This window comes from Cryptosporidium ubiquitum, assembly GCF_001865345.1.
Source record: "Cryptosporidium ubiquitum isolate 39726 chromosome Unknown contig_12, whole genome shotgun sequence".
Lineage (NCBI taxonomy): Eukaryota > Apicomplexa > Conoidasida > Eucoccidiorida > Cryptosporidiidae > Cryptosporidium > Cryptosporidium ubiquitum.
The window spans coordinates 732,286-750,160 of record NW_021639804.1 but is presented as its reverse complement, the minus strand read 5'-3'; the positions used below and the strand labels follow the sequence as shown (position 1 = coordinate 750,160).

Sequence of the window (17,875 nt, the reverse complement as noted above, 5' to 3'; positions counted from 1 at the left end):
TTTAGCTTTAGTTAGTAATAGATCCTGCAGAATTTTCTAATTATACACATGAATTGTCTATTTCAAGTTTTAAGTTTCATCTTGTCAATTATTTTTTATGTTGGTACAAAAAAAAACTTTAATCAATCCACTCTTTCTATTCCAGACTCAATAATTGGGTCAGGAGCATTTCCTTCCCTAATAATCCTTCCTTCTCTTTCAACCTTAATCATAAAGCAATACTCCGGTTCACCAACTATCTTTTCTTCCATTCGAGAAATGGTCTCCTCATTCAAAATTAACTCATGAGATTCATGAGACCTGCTGGAGATAGAATTTGGGCTTAGTTGGTTGCTATGATCATTCTTGAAAAAAACCCTTGAAGGAACTTTATTAAGTCCAATCATGGTCTGTTGAGGATTTAAAAGGAAAGTCTTTAGCTTTCTAGCTGTTGCAAGATTATGAGGCTTCCTATAACCATTAGCCAAAGCCGCTAAGGAAAACACATTTCTCACCAAGGTTGGAAGAGGAGGCATATCTTCTGGATTACTCAAAAGCTCACACTTGGTGAAACTGTCAAATCCATCCTTCCCTGTATAGAGAAATTCTTTGGTGACTAAAGTGTAAACTCTATCAAGTTCTAATGGGTTAAATACTAATGGGTCATTTAAATCCTGGATATAAACTGAGCCAGGTACAATTCTTTGCCCAGGAGGAAGATCACCATTAAACCTGAATTTAAGTCCTGAAAACTGAGAGAATCTTCCATCTTTATTTGGCCATTGGCTGACACTGTTTTCTAGTATTTCCAGAAGCAAATTTCCAGGAACTCCTAGCTTTACTAGATTGTCAACAAAAGGTAACATCATAAGGATATCTTGGTTTCTAACTGGTCCAATATTAAACACACAGTCTGATCTAATTGTTCCTGAGTTTATCATAGCTATTTCAGTTTTGGCTGCGGATTTCATAATGTCAGTAAGCCAGTTACCTGCATTAGTTTCAGAAGTTCTAATCACTGAGAACCTAGTCTCCAGTCTAACAGCACATTCACCAATAATCTTATCCATTTGAGTTGCGAGATCACAAAGATATTTATTTACCATTTTTTTTACGTGCTTATTAGGGTTAAAAGTACTGATATCAATATAGCTCCAACTCATCATAGATCCTCCTAAGAATTTCTTTAGGTAAATGTCTCCACCATCTTTATTATTAGGAATAAGTCTTTCTTCAAAACTATTATTACTTTTTGATTGGTTTAACTCAACTGAGGAGTACTTACAATACTCCAAGTGAAGCTTGGAGTCAGATTTTGGGCATGTTAAACAATGTTTTCCAGGTTTAATCACGATCATAGTGAGATCACGAAAATCTGTTCCACTTTTTGCAACTACAGAATTCCCTATTTCCTTCACTCCGTAGTACTCGTGGTCATGCCCACCTAAAATGAGATCGATATCTTCAGCTCCTTTTGCAAGAAGCTCATCGTTTGGGGCTCTCATATGGGTTAAAGCAATTATTAACTCTGCATCCTTTTCTCTCAAAATTTTGGAAATTCTGTTCGCCTCTTCAACAAAGTCCTTGTAAATAACATCCTCTTCAGAAATAGTCGGAACGGTTTTAAGCCAATCTTTTTCTACAAGACCCATAATTCCAATCCTTCTTCCCTGCCACTCAAAAAGCCGGTATGTCCTTGCATTTGCCAAAGGTTCCTCAGTATAAGCATCATAAACATTAGAAAGAAGCCATTGAAAATTACAAGATCCTGCCAAATACTCAAGATGGTCTACCCCAAAATCAAAATCATGATTACCAAAACAAGCTGTATGTACTCTCATCATGTTTAAGAAAGGAACCATATGACGGCCTTTCGTTGTTACTGACATTATTGATGGGTTAAAAACATCACCAGAAAACAGCAAAAGAGGATTTAACGAACGGAAACTTTTCAGTGCTTCCACAAATCTAGCAACTCCTCCAGTACCGTTTACATCCTCTTCAATATTATAAACGTCATTAAAATGCAAAATACAAATGTCATCTTCTGGGCCAAATGGAGAATCATAATCATAGAATGTTTCTCCAGTCAGCCCTATTGAGATGCACCTTTGCATACTTTGAATTGGAGCTCCTTTCCCCACAATGCTATTGAAACTATTGTACACTTTTTCAAAGTTTTTCCTGTCATTTTGATGTGTTGGCCTAATATTAAACCTTTCATTCTGACTTGATTCTGATCCTGTGTTTGAAAGTGGTGAAAGAGGATCCTGATCTTCCATGATTGCTTTTAATTAACCTGGAAATATTCATTCAATTTCAAATTAAGTTTTAACTCGAAATGTTAAATTACCTTAACCAATATCTTAATAAGCCAATTTTCAGTAATTACTTGTGGGTCTTGGCGCCAAACTATCTAAAAAAAGTACAAATGATGTTGAATTAGTTCTAAGAATTTGAAATATAAATTAGAAGAAAAAGGTGAAAGAGAATTAGATGCTCTTTTATACACTGATTATATTTTTGTCCTCACAGTGATCCCAACCTATTTAGCTGCTCCGAATTTGTTAATGTTCCAGTTCGCTTTGACCCCTCCTCCCCCCCTTCCAAACAAGCCCATTTAAAATATATAGCAATGGAATTAGATTCGGAAATACTGAGAAAAATGTGGGCCAAAATGGCCATGTAGTAAAAGGAAGTAAATTTAGAAACAACATAAAAAAAATAATAGTTGGGCTATTAAAAAAAAAAAGTATTACAAAAAAGATCAATATAATCCTAAAGTAGAGATCAGACAAAATTTATTCTCCATAATCTCTCTATCTCACTCTTTGTAACCCCCTTTTCATTAAGGAGAGAGAGACAAAATAGCTTCAACCACATCATTATTATTAGATTTGAGTGCCATAACAGCTTTTGCTCTCGAGCATCCTGTCTGATTAATCACCAAATCAATATTTGCTGAATCTACCCCAGTTTCATCGACATCACCCTCATCTACAACGTTATCGTTGTTATTCACAGTAGCAGAGTTATTTTTCGATGGTTCACCATCCTGGGTCTTCATAGCAGCAAGCTTTTGCTCTAATTGGGAAGTAGCATTTGCCAAGGCAGCAGCTTGGGAAGCTGTATTGCGATCCTCTAACTTAGCATCTCCAAAAACAATGTAACTCTTTGTTCCTGGTACACAGTATACTTCGGGATTAACAATTTGGAAAGAGAGACCTCTAGCCCCTCTCACAACAACTTTCTCAAAGTCAGACATTGGTTTAAGTCCCAATTTTTGAACCAACTTTCTGTTTTTCTTCTCACCTTTATTATGTCTTGGACGAACTCCCTCAGCCTTTCCTGAGGCTAAGTCCTCTTCTTCTGAAGACTCACCACTACTAATTTGGTCATCATGCACCTCCACAATCTTTGGTTCCTGTTCTCCTACCATTTTTTATTTATTATATATATCTTATAAATTCTGCCACTTTATGACTTTACTATAATTTATTTGATTATTTTTAATTTTACCGTCCTCGTGTCTTTGTTTATTGTTCAAACTTGACTCATTGTCCAATTTAATTTTTAAATTAGTATTATTTTCATTTAAATAATTTATTTCTAACTTGTATTTACTTTGCCTTTATTTCTTGTTTTATTTATTTATTTAAATGTTTTTCTATTATATTTTCTAATTTTCCCACGTTTCCCGCCCGAATTTTCTGATCGTCGGTACCCCAAATCGTTTGAGCGGGTTCGGCGCCAAAATATAATTTACATAAAGAAAAAAAATTAAAATTCTTAACAGGATCTTTTGAAAATTGTGTAAAAAAGACAAAAAAGCGACCCCCCCAAAGCTTTTTCCAAAAATATAAGCACTAAGTAAGGTGTTCATCACGACACAGGTTGCACGTTAGTACATAAATATATATAATATATATATATTTAACTGTGCTAATACATCTAAGAGTTAATAAGGAGCAATAAGTAGGGGTTAGGAAGGAGTTTTCAAAGTGAAAAAGTGCAAGGTATGTAAAATTGATTAGAGACTGCAAGCAGGGAAGACTTAATTTTATTAGCTTTAAATTAGAAACTTAAAAGCAAAAACTACCTTGGAAAACACTCCTTTTGAAGAAAGGTTGAAGGATCTCTTTCTAAATCAAGATTTTGGTTGATTTCTGGAAATAATAAGCTCCCAATTGTTATCTTTAGGTGGATTTTCTGCAAAGATTATTATAATACTGAAGAGTTAAGAAACTCTTTGGGAGTGATTTAAATTTTGAGCAGAGTATGTTTTTTTATATATTCACAATATACACTTAGTATTTAAATTACAGCTTGGGATAAAACTCCCCTTTTATAAAGGAGAGTTTTAACTGTATTGTAAAATTTAATTTGAATTTCTGAAGTCTAGAAACGAATTTTTATCTATTAGAGCAATGGATAGTAATAAGGAAGAGGCTGATAGATGTGTAATGCTGGCAAAGAAGGCTATCCAAGGGGGAGACTTAGACAAGGCTAGGAGACTATTAGAAAAAGCGAATAGGATGTATCCCAGCCATACTGCAACTGAGATGCTCAACAGTCTGAATTATAATGACTCGAGTCCTTCAAAACCAAACCATAGTTACCAGAACCACCATAGCCACCATCACAACCAAAATAAACATAATACTCAACATCATAATAGAACATCTCCCAAAAACTCCCATAGTCCAATTAAGGGTAAAAGACGAAATGAGGATGTAGATTGTCCAAATTCACATACAGAAAGGTCAGCTAATAGTTCGAGCTCTGCATCAGAGACTTCAGAAAGTATGTGTAAACGTATTTTAAAAGCAAAAAACTTTTATGATACTTTGGGAATACCTAAAGATGCAGATGATGCTGCCATCAAAAAAGCATATAAAAAACTAGCTCTACAGCTCCATCCTGATAAATGTAAGGCTCCAAGTGCCGAAGAGGCATTCAAAAGAATTGCCATGGCCTTTCAGACTTTGTCAGATGCAGAGAAACGAAAGAACTATGATACTTTCGGAGAAGATGGGCCTCCAATGCACTCAGCTTCAGGTGATGTCAGGTATTATCAGTATCATCAAGGAGAAGGATTCCTCACACCAGAAGACTTATTCAGGATGTTTTTTGGAGGGATGCCTGCAGAGGTATCATTTCAAAGACAAAGATTCCCTACCAGAAGTGGTCACTCAAGATCTCACACAAGAACATACACAACTAATATGAATTCAGGTGGTGCAACAGCTGAAGGTTTACAGACAGGACCTTTATGGCAAAAAATAGCAGGTGTTATTCAGATACTACCCGTCTTATTAATGTTATTTTTGGCCATAATGGGTAACTTTATGCCAACTTTCTTCCCTGAAGAAAAACCTATCTACAGTTTTAACCGAACTAGAGAATACAATAAACAGAGATGGACAGGAATACATAATGTGAGCTTTTACATCAACCCAAAAACTAACTTTGATTCAAAATTTCCACCAGATTCTTCAAAATTACAGGAATTGGAAGTGAAGATAGAAATGATCCACTTTACCAGAGAATGTGGAATAGAAGAAAGAACTATTTTGCAAGATATTGCATATGCAAAGTACTACCAGAGTCGAAGTAAATTAAAAGAAATCCAAAGCAGAAGTAAACCTAATTGTGATAAACTTAAATGGCTTAGAGATAAGTATCCAAGCATATATAGACAAACTATGAGGAACTAGGTGGTACCATAACCAATATTTTATGTAATTATATATCAATTACAACTTTAACCACTTCAATTATTGATTACTTTTACCTTAATTTCCTAATTCACTAATATTATAATTATTAATAGCATTAGTTCTAGTTGTTCTTAAAATTATAATTTACCTTTAATTTTTCTGTAATGACTTTTACTCTTTTCAGAATTCAACAGAATTGGGGTTTATCCAATAATAGAGGGATGAGATCTTTATTTATCCCATCTTTAAGTTGCTTTTTGAGTCAAGTTCCTACAATTACCTTGATCAATTAAGTTATTTAAGCTTTCCCAAGAGGAAGAGGGAGGTGAAGAAATACGATTGGAAAATTCATTTTGGCCTTGGAGATTTATATTTGAATTTTCTGTAGTTTGATCATAACTTATATTCTCTGTGTATCCTACACCAGAAAGCTGGAGTAGTACCCTTCTGGCATTTTCAACTCTTTCAAACTGATCCATATCATGGATTTCAGTTTGTCTCCTATATCTAAATATCCAAGCAAGCCAAATCCCAATAATTATAATGAATATAGTAGAAATTATCACAAGACAAGCAATCAGAGTTTTAATTGAGAATATGTGAGTCATGGTAACTTCTATACCTTTTTTAATTTTACTGTAATCTGTTAAAGTCCCTTTAACACATATTAAAGGCTCAGACTCCCAAGTTCCATTGTTACAAGTTAACAAATAATATCCTCTTCCAATTGCTTCATCCAATGTTGAAATACCCTTGTAGCTCTTTGAAATATGCAATTCTTCTTCTAATATCAATGAATTACTTTCATTAACTAACTGGTCTTTCTTTTTTGTTTCTTTCTTATCTTTAGATGATCTTGAACGGCTTGGAATAACGGACTTTCCAGATTTTGGAGATAAATAGTGATCATCACTACAAAATACCATTCTCTGATCATTGTGTCTATATTCCCTCCCAACTACAGTACTACTGGATCCCAAGCTTTTGGAACTTAAGTTAGTGCAAGATTTTCTGCATTCTAATACTGGAGCTGTCCAAACTCCGTCCATGCACTGAATAGTGTCTTCTATGATGGCTGAGGTACTTCTATAATCATCAGAGAAACATTCTACTTGGACTTTAAATCCATGATTCACCATCTGGTCCTGCTCTTTTTTTGAACCAAATACACCAGAATTCTCTTTGAATTTCAGACCAGTTGGAAGCTCTGAAAAAGACAAACACTTTCTGTTGCATCTAAGACCAGAAGAAGTTTCCCACCTTCCATTATTACAGGTTAAGGTATCTGGAGACCTTCCACTTGAAGGGGAATAGTGATTGTTTGAACAAGAAATTGAGAACTTAGAGCCATGGCTCATTGATTTATGATTGTTGGTAACTCCATATCCTGGTGAAGAGGTGTAACCTGCCCCAGAAGAACTAGATTGGCCTGAAATAGAAATTAATTTATATCTACTTGCATCTTGTAAATATTGGTGATTCATAGAGCATGGTTCTGATGGTAAATCTTTATTTAAGTATGAAAATCCAATGGAATTCATCCATGGTAATGCTGGGGCTGTGGAATTGGAAATACCTAGTGAGGAGGTAGGCTCTGAAACCACTTCCACCAATCTAACTCTACACTCTTCACCATGTGAATCTCCGAGCTCATAGCAGAACTCTAATCCCCATCTTCTCTGTAATTTATCAATTTGTCCTTCCAAAAGTAACTTATCATCCAAATCGATCAGTTCAGTTGATCCTGTGTCAATCACAATGTCTACTAAAAACTTAAAGTCTTTTGGGTTTGTTTGTGAATAGGGAGTATTATTAGTGAAGAAAACCTTTGTTATATCAGAATCCAAAATCCCAAGACTTCTACTTACTACCTTGGAAACAGCCAAAGGAGTCTGTGGATCCTCTGCTAACCCCGAATCCGGATGATCTAATGCTAAAGTCATCCTGGTTAATATTCTTGGAAGTCCATCTGAACATGTTCTGTCCAAGCTCATACCACACATTTGCTCAAGTCGTGAAATAGACCACATTGAATTTAAGGACGAAGAAAATGATTCTCCTGGCTTTAAAAATCCTCCTTGTGGCTGCTCATCAAGTAACTGTGTCAAAGATTGATACAGATCAACAGCTACTGAAGTACAACATCCCAAAGTTTCTGCCAAAATTGAGTACCTTGCTCTGCATGTCGTAGAACATGTTCCTCCTTGTTTCACTCCGCCCGTCTTTGAAGATGAGCCTGCAAGACACCCCTTAAAAAGATCCTCTAAAGGCTGGTAAATCTCAGGATACATTGAAGAAGACTGGCAATCTCCTTTATCCCAACTACAAGCTTCATTGAAACATTGTAAGTCACACATCCCATCTCCAACATAGTAACTAAAGCAACCACTGTTACAATAATTCTCCAGTTTATGCGTTTGGAAACCAATCATTGAGCCATCCCTATCCATTCCTCCAACCAAGTAAGGTTTTTTCTCTAAATTTCTGTTCCAATCTTCATCAGAGTTGTTAATCTCTTCTTCTCTTAACTTTTGATTCTCAAGTCCAAATCCAGAAACACTGCTTCTGTTTTCTTTGGATATATTTGTGTTTTTTATCTTATCTGCTTGAGCTTCTTTTGCCATGTTCTGTTTATGAGAAAGTGAAGCTTCCAAAGCAAATGATGCTCCTGCAAATAATAGTGGTCCACAAGATTGTCCCTTTGAGTTCTTTACACAAAAGTGTCTGGAATAATGTCTCAACAACAAACCAAGTGACTCAGACTGAGGATCCGATGCCAGCTGCCCAAATCTCTGTAGTGAAGATCCAATTCGTCCAGCCACTATCATGAAACATTTTGAATGGCATGGATTCAATAAAAGAGTTTTGCTCTTGATTGGATTTCTCTCTAGTAATATTGACAAAGACTCCTGACAATGAGTCCCAGTTGACGTACTAGTACAAAGAAGATCAAGCCAGCCTTCATTAGATTCCTCCAATAAAACCTCTAAATTAGAATATGTATTGCTATTTGTTGATGACCCTGTTACTCCTTCAGTTTCTATATTACCAGTATTGGATCTTGAGAATGAAGTTGATTTATTTCCTGAAATTGATGATGAAGTTCCCGTCCCAAAGTCTGACTTCTTTAGAGGTGAGCTCGGAAGAGGGTATCCCCAGGCTGTGTGGAGCTGAGTAATTGCATCAAAGTACCTCAAATGATTTCTAAAGCAGCTATCTGGATGACACCTTGATTTAAAAGTATCAAAGGTAGCTGAAACAAATTCCTGAGAATCCATACCAACAGAAATAGTTTCCTTAATACTACTGAAACAGTAATCTCCATTAGTCTCTTTTTTTGAATTATTCCCTCTTGACAAACCCCTACTCTGACTTTCTTTTTTACCACCAGAATTATAACTTTGGTTTAACTCCAAACCTGATCCAGAGTCTGAAATAGACTCTGAATTGGAGTTAGAAATCAAGCCTACTTGGTAATCAAGATCTGTCTCACTAGACTCTGTCCCATTTTCTTTCTCTAAACTTTTGGATGTATTGTTACTTGGAGACATGTAACACCAAGAATCTAAAAGTTGTTGGGCAAACTCAACTGTGTTACATAGTGTTCCTCTGCGGTTTTTATATCTATTAATAACTTCCTGAAGACGAAGGAAACAAGAATTCCTTGCTAAGCTTGTGCCTCTACAAAAAAGATCCATTTGAATCTTGTCAGGTATTCTGTCATAAATTAAAGATCCACAGCCTTCACTTATTAGGATTGTTCTGAAATCCTGAGGTAACCCACAACATGAGTTGTCTTGCTCTACATATCCTGAATTTCGGTTTTTAACAGAGTAAGAAAATTGGTTTGTGGAAGAAGACATTGAAATTGGAGAATTAGAGAATATACCTTTTCCTCCACATTTCAAGTAAGCGTTCTGAAGGTATTTGAGAGGTCTCTTCAAAAATACTGCTTCTTTTGTTCCAAAACGAGAACTTCTAATAAATGGCATGGATATTCCACTAGTATAAAATAGGTTTCTGGCCTCCTCATCCATTCCAACTCCTTTTTGTCCAGAATAGAATTTGTCCCAGTCTGACTTGAGAATTCTTATCATTCTATGTCTTTTAAACCTACTCTTCATCTTCCTATCTGCTGTATCTTCTGAAGCTAATTTGGAATTAGAAACTATTGCCTGTTGAGAGTCCCAACTTCTAATATCAAACTCTTTTGGTGCTAACCTTATTCCTCTTGAAGCAAATTGAGTTTTTAAAGTTGTTACAAATCTCTTTGAAATGGCTCGGTCTTTTAGAGCTGCCTCAAATGATGACTCTCTTCCTCTTGATGAGGATAAAAAGAACCCAACATTAAACAATACATACAATGATCCGAGATCTGAGTTTCTTCTTCCTAATATTTCCTCACTAATCCCACCTTGATCCTTTTTCTGACTCTTTCGTCTCCTTTCAGCGTTATCTACCTGAGTCTCAACTCTCTCACTATCTCTTTTTTCTTCGTCATCCTGATCCTGCTCTTCATTCTCCTCGTTTCTTAAGTTATTCAAAACTTCCAAGAACTCTTTGCAGTTATCGCAGGTTATTGGACATGCAATAGATACCTTTATATCTGCAGAAACTCCATCTGGAATGCTTCTGTTAAATTGTTTTGCAAGTTCTTCCAAAGTCTTTGAGCAAAATGGCTTAAGCATAGAACAGTTGATTCCAAAAGACTTCAATTGATGATTCTGGTCCTCACATTTAATAGTTTGTTGGCCATCTCCCAAAATATTCTCGAATCTTGTTGTGCTGATTGCCTCTATTCTTAACCCATTAGGCTGATATACTGGAAGAGTTGAGTACAAGGCAGTGTAAATTGAAGATACTGCAGTAAAATCAAAATCTGATGCTTCATTGATTTCCAACTCCACCTGCATTACCTCAACATGTGGTTCCTCACACTTAAATGTCTCAGGAAGTATATAAACACTGCTTTTTATGTCACAAATAGCTTCCACTGAATCCTGTTTATCAGAAGATGAGTATCCTGAATTACATGAGACTATTAATTTACTTCCTCCCAATAATGAGCGAACATCCTCTTTTTTTTCCATGTTCTCTGGGAATACTCCTGTTTTTGGTCCTGATCCTTCATCTTTTGTATTGGAAGGTTTCAATTCCAACAAATACCCATTACCCCAATTTTTTGTGGATTTTATTGAACAAAAAGATTCAGAGGATCTGTTATCCAGTAATGAATCAGTTCCAAGTCCTTGAGATTGGCTACAGTAATTACAAGATCTAGCACATACATCGCTTAGTAGAAGATATTCTTTCTCATCTCCAAATCTTTCAGCTAAAGAAAAGCTGACCTGTAACAAGGGCATATCACACCCATATCCCTGAATACTTGCTGTCTCTATTGCAATCCTACACTCTCCTGGTAGTAGCTTTGAATCATCCTCGCATTCACTTCTACATCTTCCACAAGATTTTGGACAGTGTTCATACACCTTTCTATTCATGCTAAATGTTGAAGACTTTCTATTATCCCTTAAAACGGTTCTTTCCGAAAGTGACTCATTACAAACCTCTGATATATTTATCGAAAAGTTCATAATATCTCTGCATCTTCCTGTTACAAAAGAAATATATACATCATCCTTACATATCTTATTTTCCTGATGTTCCTTCTCTTCTCTCTCCTTTCCTGTGGATTTCTTGTCATTACTAAAAGCTTCACATAGACCACACGATTCTGCACATGCGTGTTTTAGTAAAGTATCTTTAGGAACATCATCAGGTATAGATGACCCTGGGAGGTCTTTCAATAATGTAGAACAATCAAAAATAGAAGTAATTTGCTCGCAACTAAAACCAGAAAGTTCTTCTACCTGTGGATCATCTCTACATTTCTGTCCTTTTTCCTTGAGCATTGAGAAGAATTTCCTATCCAAATCAGACTCTTTGTCCTTATTATCTCTATCAGAATTCTTGCCATTTATAATTTTTCCTCTAGAGTCAATCTCATATTCTTTTTCACTATTAGAAATATCATCATCTTTATTTAGTATTTTTTTTTCTTCGTCCTCTTCATTTCTGACTCCTTTACAATCCCCGTCATCAAAGTTACATGCTTGATTATTACATGCCTTATCACATACAGTATTCCCTTTAAACCATTCAGGACAACCTGGAGAACATTCTCCACATTTGTTACAAGTTGAAGGACACACTCTCCAAATTGGAGTCCCATCAGGAAGCCCATAAGTCTTTGCTCCTGGAATTGATGCATTGCACATCGAAGATAGGTTCTTGCAACTGATTCCCTTCTTTGCAACTTCTGGCTGATCTTCACAGTACCTCCTTTCATTGAAGACTATAGTATAAGGCCTTTCTGCTTTATTTTCCAGATTACTGCCTGTTTGTTCTCTCCTTCCATTATTACTATTCCTGTTCTCGTCCTTCCTATTAGAACAGTTCTTACATGTAAGCTTGCATAAATCTCTTAATTTGGTACCTGGTTTAATCTTGTCTGGGAGCTGATCTCTACTCTGGAAAATTTTCTCCAAAGTTATACTGCATCCAAAACTTGTTTTAAGCTCCTCACAGCTCCTTTTAAATACTTCAAATATGATTGGGTGATCTATGCAGCTCTTTTCAGAGTTATTATTCTTGTTAGAACTCGAGTTAGTATACTGATTTGAAGTACTTATAGGGGAATTCTTGGAATCATTGGGATTCTTTATGGGTAATTTTGGTTTACTAGTAATATTTTCATCTGAGCAATCCCCACCATCAAATTGACACTCTGGATTTTGACAGCTGACATCACAATACCCATTGTTAATGAACCATTTTGGACATCCTGGAGCACATTCTTCGCAAATACCGCATGTTTTTGGACAAACCTGGCTAATAGTTGAAGAGTGAGATAACCCTGCCTCCAAAGAGGAGGCAGAGAGAGGTAGTTTTAAGTGACAAGTCTGTTTTAAAGCTTTACAACTTGCAAGAGAATCTATCAGCTCAGGAATATCTGTGCAGTTTCTAAACTTCCCTGCAAAATAAGTAATTGCACCTTCTGGGATAACTACATTATTTTGTAGATCTATGGAATCTTTGTTATCCTTATTGGTGTTTTTCTGATCATAATCATTATATTCTGTATGATCCTTCCCATCATTTCTATTTCTTTCATCCAGCTTATTATCTTCTGAGTGTTTTTCTTCGTCCTGTCCATTTATAACTCCTTCACAATCCCCGTCATCAAAGTTACATGCTTGATTATTACATGCCTTATCACATACAGTATTCCCTTTAAACCATTCAGGACAACCTGGTGAACATTCTCCACATTTGTCACAAGTTGAGGGGCAAACTTGCCAGACAAAACTATTTTCTGGTAATCCGTAATTTTGGGGGTTAGGAATGTTAATATCACACATCATTGACAAAGTCTCACAAAGTATCCCCTGTTCCTTTACCTCCGGTTGGTCCTCACAAAACCTCTTTTTTCCCATTACATAAGTGTATGGCTTCTCTTGTAGACTTCTTCCATAATTTTCAGTTTCAACATGAGCTTTATAATTCACTACCTGGGAACCCAAGTTTGATCTCGAAGAAGACACTTGAGATAGAAACCTTAATGGTCTATTGAATGAAGCCTTAACAATCTCAGAATCTGTACTGGAGTTGGAGCTCATTACATTACTGTTTAAAGAATTAGGGTCTTTTACACAAACCAGCCTAAGCTCCACAAATTCTTGAATAATTTTTTGCTGAGAAATATCAACCAAGCTCCACAATCTATACTTTTCAAAAGAGGGATCTCCAAATTCTGGGTAGAAAGAGTCAATTGAAATCAAGTAAAGTGTTCCAACTGGACCCAATATAATCCTCTGATGATCACCTGTTATAAATATTGGTTCACCTATGTCTCTGTACATTATATATGTATATGAGTGCTTTAAATCTCTCTTATATAAGGTATTTACAGTCCCAATCATTTGAGGAGCCTCTTGTACCATCAAATATGGGCATTCATCTTCCTCACATGTAGGAATTCTTGGGATACCGTCTCCATCTACATATAGCAAAGGTGTTCCCTTTGGTTCAATTAGTTGAATAAATCCACTTTCCTTACACTGATATTTGAAATAAGGAATAGCTGTGTACTTTCTGAACCTCTTCCCTTGATCACACCTAATGTAAACAATATCCCCTTTCTTGTACTCTCTTATTGTATTACTACCATCAGTTCCATGACGTTCATTATATTCTTCATGAGAAAATTCCATTTCTTGGGACTGAACCTGATTACCTGTAAAACCATCCTCAACCATTCCAGAAAGGTTGTTTAACCCAAATTGAGAAGTATTATTCTCCAGCACAATCAGACTATTGTCACTACTATCTTTCACAGTGTTCTGACTTTCTATAGTACTTTGGCTTGAAGCTCCTATCTCTAAAAAGTCGTTTCCACTTTTTTTCCCCTGATACTCCCTTTTTGACAAAAATAGAAAAGCCTCTGAAAGCTTCGGGAGAATACATGAAGCTTTATGAGAACTATTCTTTTCACAATCTCCATCATCAAACCTACATGCCACATTATTACAGGCTGGATCGCAGTTCAAATTACCTACGTCTCTTAGTTGACATCCTGGAGCACACTCTGAGCACATTCCACATGTGGCTGGGCATCCATCCATAATTCTTGCTTCTGGTGGACGATCATCTGGATAAGGTACTCCGTTTGACTTGGCCACATCAATTAATCGCTTCTGACAACCAAACATTGCTTTTAGAATAGAACAGGGTACTACCTCCTGGGCTTCTGGCCTATCTATACAAGGTTCTCCTGGGCATTTAAAACCATTACATCCCACTTTTTGATTAAGTTCAAATTCACATCTACCACCTCCTGTAGCCGGAACTTGTATTTCTCTCTGCCGTCTTTTAACTCCCCCACCACAACTTGCAGAACAAGGAGACCAGACAGACCACTGACCAACTTCACAGTCACGAGTTGCAATACACTGGAACTCATTACATGGTTCAAAGTCTTTCAGGAAATCACACTCCTTTCCTTGGCTAGGCTGTGAAATCACCTCCCTAACTCTAGACCTTGAACCTCCTCCACAGCTTTTGCTACAAACTCCCCAGTCTCCCCACTCTCCTAAGACACAATCGGATTTACAAGCCTCTCTAGAGCAAGGACGCAAATCTTCCAGATTAGGACATGGAGCACCTCCCTTAGATTCCCTTCTTAACACCTTTCTAACTCTCTTTTCTACTCCAATCCCACACTTTGCGTCGCATTCAGACCAGGAAGACCATTCCCCTACTTTGCAGTCAGAAGGACACTTTTCACTTCTTGGACATTCTTCATTAGCATCTAAAGTCTCCTCTAATACTGGACAACTCTGCCCAGATGCAGGTGGTTCCAAAATCTTTCTTTCCCTTCTTTTATAGGGTTTCTCATCGCACCCTCCAAGACACGTTGTCCACTCAGACCAGGGTGAAACTCGGCAAGAGCTTGGACAAGGTCCCTCAAAGCATTCCCTCAGCTCTTCAGTAGCGAGCTCACATTTTTTCCCCAGGGAAGGAACTAAAAGTTCCCTAGATCTGCTCTGAAAACCTTCTCCACAGCTTGTTGAACAAACTGACCAAGAACTCCATTCTCCAACCTGGCAATCTACATTACATCCTTCCGAAATTCTCACACACTTAATAGTGTCTTTCAAAGGGCCACAAACTTTGGACGTATATTGATTTTGCTCCTCATTACTGGAAATAACAAATCCTCCACTCAGAATTTTTCTTGATCTTTCTATATAACCAATCCCACACTTTGTGGAGCAATCTGAAATAACTAAATCCTCGTTATTTTCCTCATCTACTACTCCATCACCTCTACTTCCTCTCCTGTCCTGAGTACCAATACTTTTCCTGGTTTTTGAATACCATGGGGAAAGCTCACAGCTATACTCACAAGGGTGAGTATTGCATTTTTCTACTTCCAATAGGGAAGGACAGCTACTAGAAATCCCTCTGGTGAGCGGGCGTGATCCTGCCTTTACAATTCCTCTTCCTGAATTCACCCTCTCCCTAATCCTCCTTCTTGAGCCTCCATCGCAATTTGCACTACAACTACTCCAAGATCCCCACTGCGTTACCTGGCAAATCTCTACATTTGCACTTTCACAACCCCCTTCACAGTCCTTAACCTCAATATAATCGTTTTCCTTGGAGCAGTCCTTGTCCTTTGGGTTAAATATAATCATCTTATGTCTGTATCTTTTTGGTCTTTCTTTTTCACTTCTTTCTGTAGTACCTTTGTTGTTATACTTAGTATAACAATCATCTTGACATGATGACCAGGATGACCAATCTCCAAACATACAGTTGGACTTACTGACTGAAACGGAGTGGTCACAAACTCCTAAACAGTCTCTACTTTCTTCTAGGACCGGACAATCACCTTTTCTTGGTAATGATATTATACTTCTATGCCTCTTTGAAAGCCCTGGAGAATTACAAGTCTTGCTTGAGCAAGGCGACCACTGAGTCCAATCAGATACCTTACATACTTCTGTTAAGCATGATCTGTCATTGCAAGCTTTAGTTTGGAAAAGAGGACCGCAGACACTTTCCGTATTTATGAGATTTTCGGATAAAACCTCTTCATTTTCAGGTTCACTTAACAGCCATCTGGCTCTTAGCCTGGATCCAAGACCACAACTTGTAGAGCACGAAGACCAAGAAGACCAGTCTCCCATGTTACATCTAACCAAGGCTTCAACTCCCTGTCTTTCTGATTCATCACATTCTTTAAACTCTAGTTCATCCTCACATTTTGCATCCCTCATTCTCTTTCTTGCTATTCTTCTTCTCTTCTTTAGCAATTTATACTTTGATACCTCTCCCTCAAATCCAAGACCCTCATTTTTGTAATATGAACACAGAGACCATCCTGACCACTCGGAAAAGCTACAGAGACCTGGACAGTTTAAATGTAGCCCTGAACAGTCGGAAGGTCTTTCCTCCATAATACAAGTAAAGTTTCCTAGCTCAGGCTTAAAAGGAGGGTACAAGATCTCTCTCCTTTCCACACATCCTTGTTCCATTAAACAGGGGGTTCCAGAAACCGCTGATTTAAACTTAAAATCTCCCAAAGTGCAATTACTTGAACATGTATCTTGGATACATTCTCTTATCTGCCTAGTTTCTGGGCACTGAAATAGATTTTGGTCTTTTGGAGCTTTTATTACTGATCTTTCTCGCATTTGATGACCTATTCCACAAGTAGAAGAGCATCGTGACCAGCTCCCCCACTCAGAAACTGTGCAGCTTAAAGGACAAGGAATATGAGAATTGCAGCCTGTCTCTTCAGCTTTGAGAGCTCCACATGATTCTCCTCCGTTTCTTGGACTTACTACTATTTGCCTTGTTCTAGTCACTCTTCCTCCTGGCCCACAGGTTACAGAACATGTTGACCATGAAGACCAAGCTGAGAGTTTACAGTCCACTTTCCAGCAATCTCCTCCGTCAAACTGACACGAAAGATTGTCACACTCTGGGTCACAAACTCCGTTTCCTATGAACCACAAGGCACACCCTGGGGAACATTCACGGCATTTATTGCATGAATTTGGGCATGCATCCACTACTCTTGTACTCCCAGGTATCCCTGGAGGCAAACTATCTTGAGCTAGATCCTTTAGTAACTTTTCACACCCAAGGAACCCTCCAAACCTCCTTGCTAGAAATGAGCATGAATAACCACTCTCCGCTACAGATGGGTTATCTTCACAAACAAGCCCCGAAGAACTCACTATCGGAACCTTCTTAACTGCTCCTTCTATAATCTCCAAAAGTACCTGAAATATTTTCAAAATGTATATTAATAACTTAATCTTATTCATGAATTCAAGCTTCTTCCTTTATAACTAAAAATAAGGACCTCAGTTTCATCCTTTAAAAAACCTCCTTCCTCTCCAGTAATGTTTCTGCTCTTAGATGGTTGTCTTTCTCTTTTTTTTTCTGTCTATACCTCTCTATTCTTTCCCCCCCTTATAGGAATTCCCCTCCTTTTTTTAACCCTTAACTTTCTTTTCACAAAATCTATCTGATCTCCTTTCCTGGTTCCTGTCTCTCATTTATTGCTCTCTTTGTTGTTTATTGCTATATTCAGCTATTCT

General features: G+C 37.1%; 4 protein-coding genes across 4 annotated transcripts; 1 reads left to right on the top strand and 3 right to left on the bottom strand.

Annotated features, from left to right (window-relative positions):
• Nucleotides 1–122: 122 nt before the first annotated feature.
• cubi_02112 (nucleotidase) lies at nucleotides 123–2,261 on the bottom strand (the record flags this gene model as incomplete). Its single annotated transcript, XM_029019124.1, has 1 exon — nucleotides 123–2,261. One exon carries the CDS (start codon nucleotides 2,259–2,261, stop codon nucleotides 123–125), a length of 2,139 nt encoding a protein of 712 aa, XP_028876598.1.
• Nucleotides 2,262–2,827: 566 nt separating this feature from the next.
• On the bottom strand, nucleotides 2,828–3,418 carry cubi_02111 (uncharacterized protein; the record flags this gene model as incomplete). Its single annotated transcript, XM_029019123.1, has 1 exon — nucleotides 2,828–3,418. The coding sequence occupies one exon, from the start codon at nucleotides 3,416–3,418 to the stop codon at nucleotides 2,828–2,830; it is 591 nt and encodes a 196-aa protein (XP_028876597.1).
• Nucleotides 3,419–4,406: 988 nt separating this feature from the next.
• cubi_02110 (uncharacterized protein) lies at nucleotides 4,407–5,696 on the top strand (the record flags this gene model as incomplete). Its single annotated transcript, XM_029019122.1, has 1 exon — nucleotides 4,407–5,696. One exon carries the CDS (start codon nucleotides 4,407–4,409, stop codon nucleotides 5,694–5,696), a length of 1,290 nt encoding a protein of 429 aa, XP_028876596.1.
• Nucleotides 5,697–5,944: 248 nt separating this feature from the next.
• On the bottom strand, nucleotides 5,945–17,599 carry cubi_02109 (uncharacterized protein; the record flags this gene model as incomplete). The annotated part of the gene is made up of 1 exon (XM_029019121.1): nucleotides 5,945–17,599. One exon carries the CDS (start codon nucleotides 17,597–17,599, stop codon nucleotides 5,945–5,947), a length of 11,655 nt encoding a protein of 3,884 aa, XP_028876595.1.
• Nucleotides 17,600–17,875: the final 276 nt, after the last annotated feature.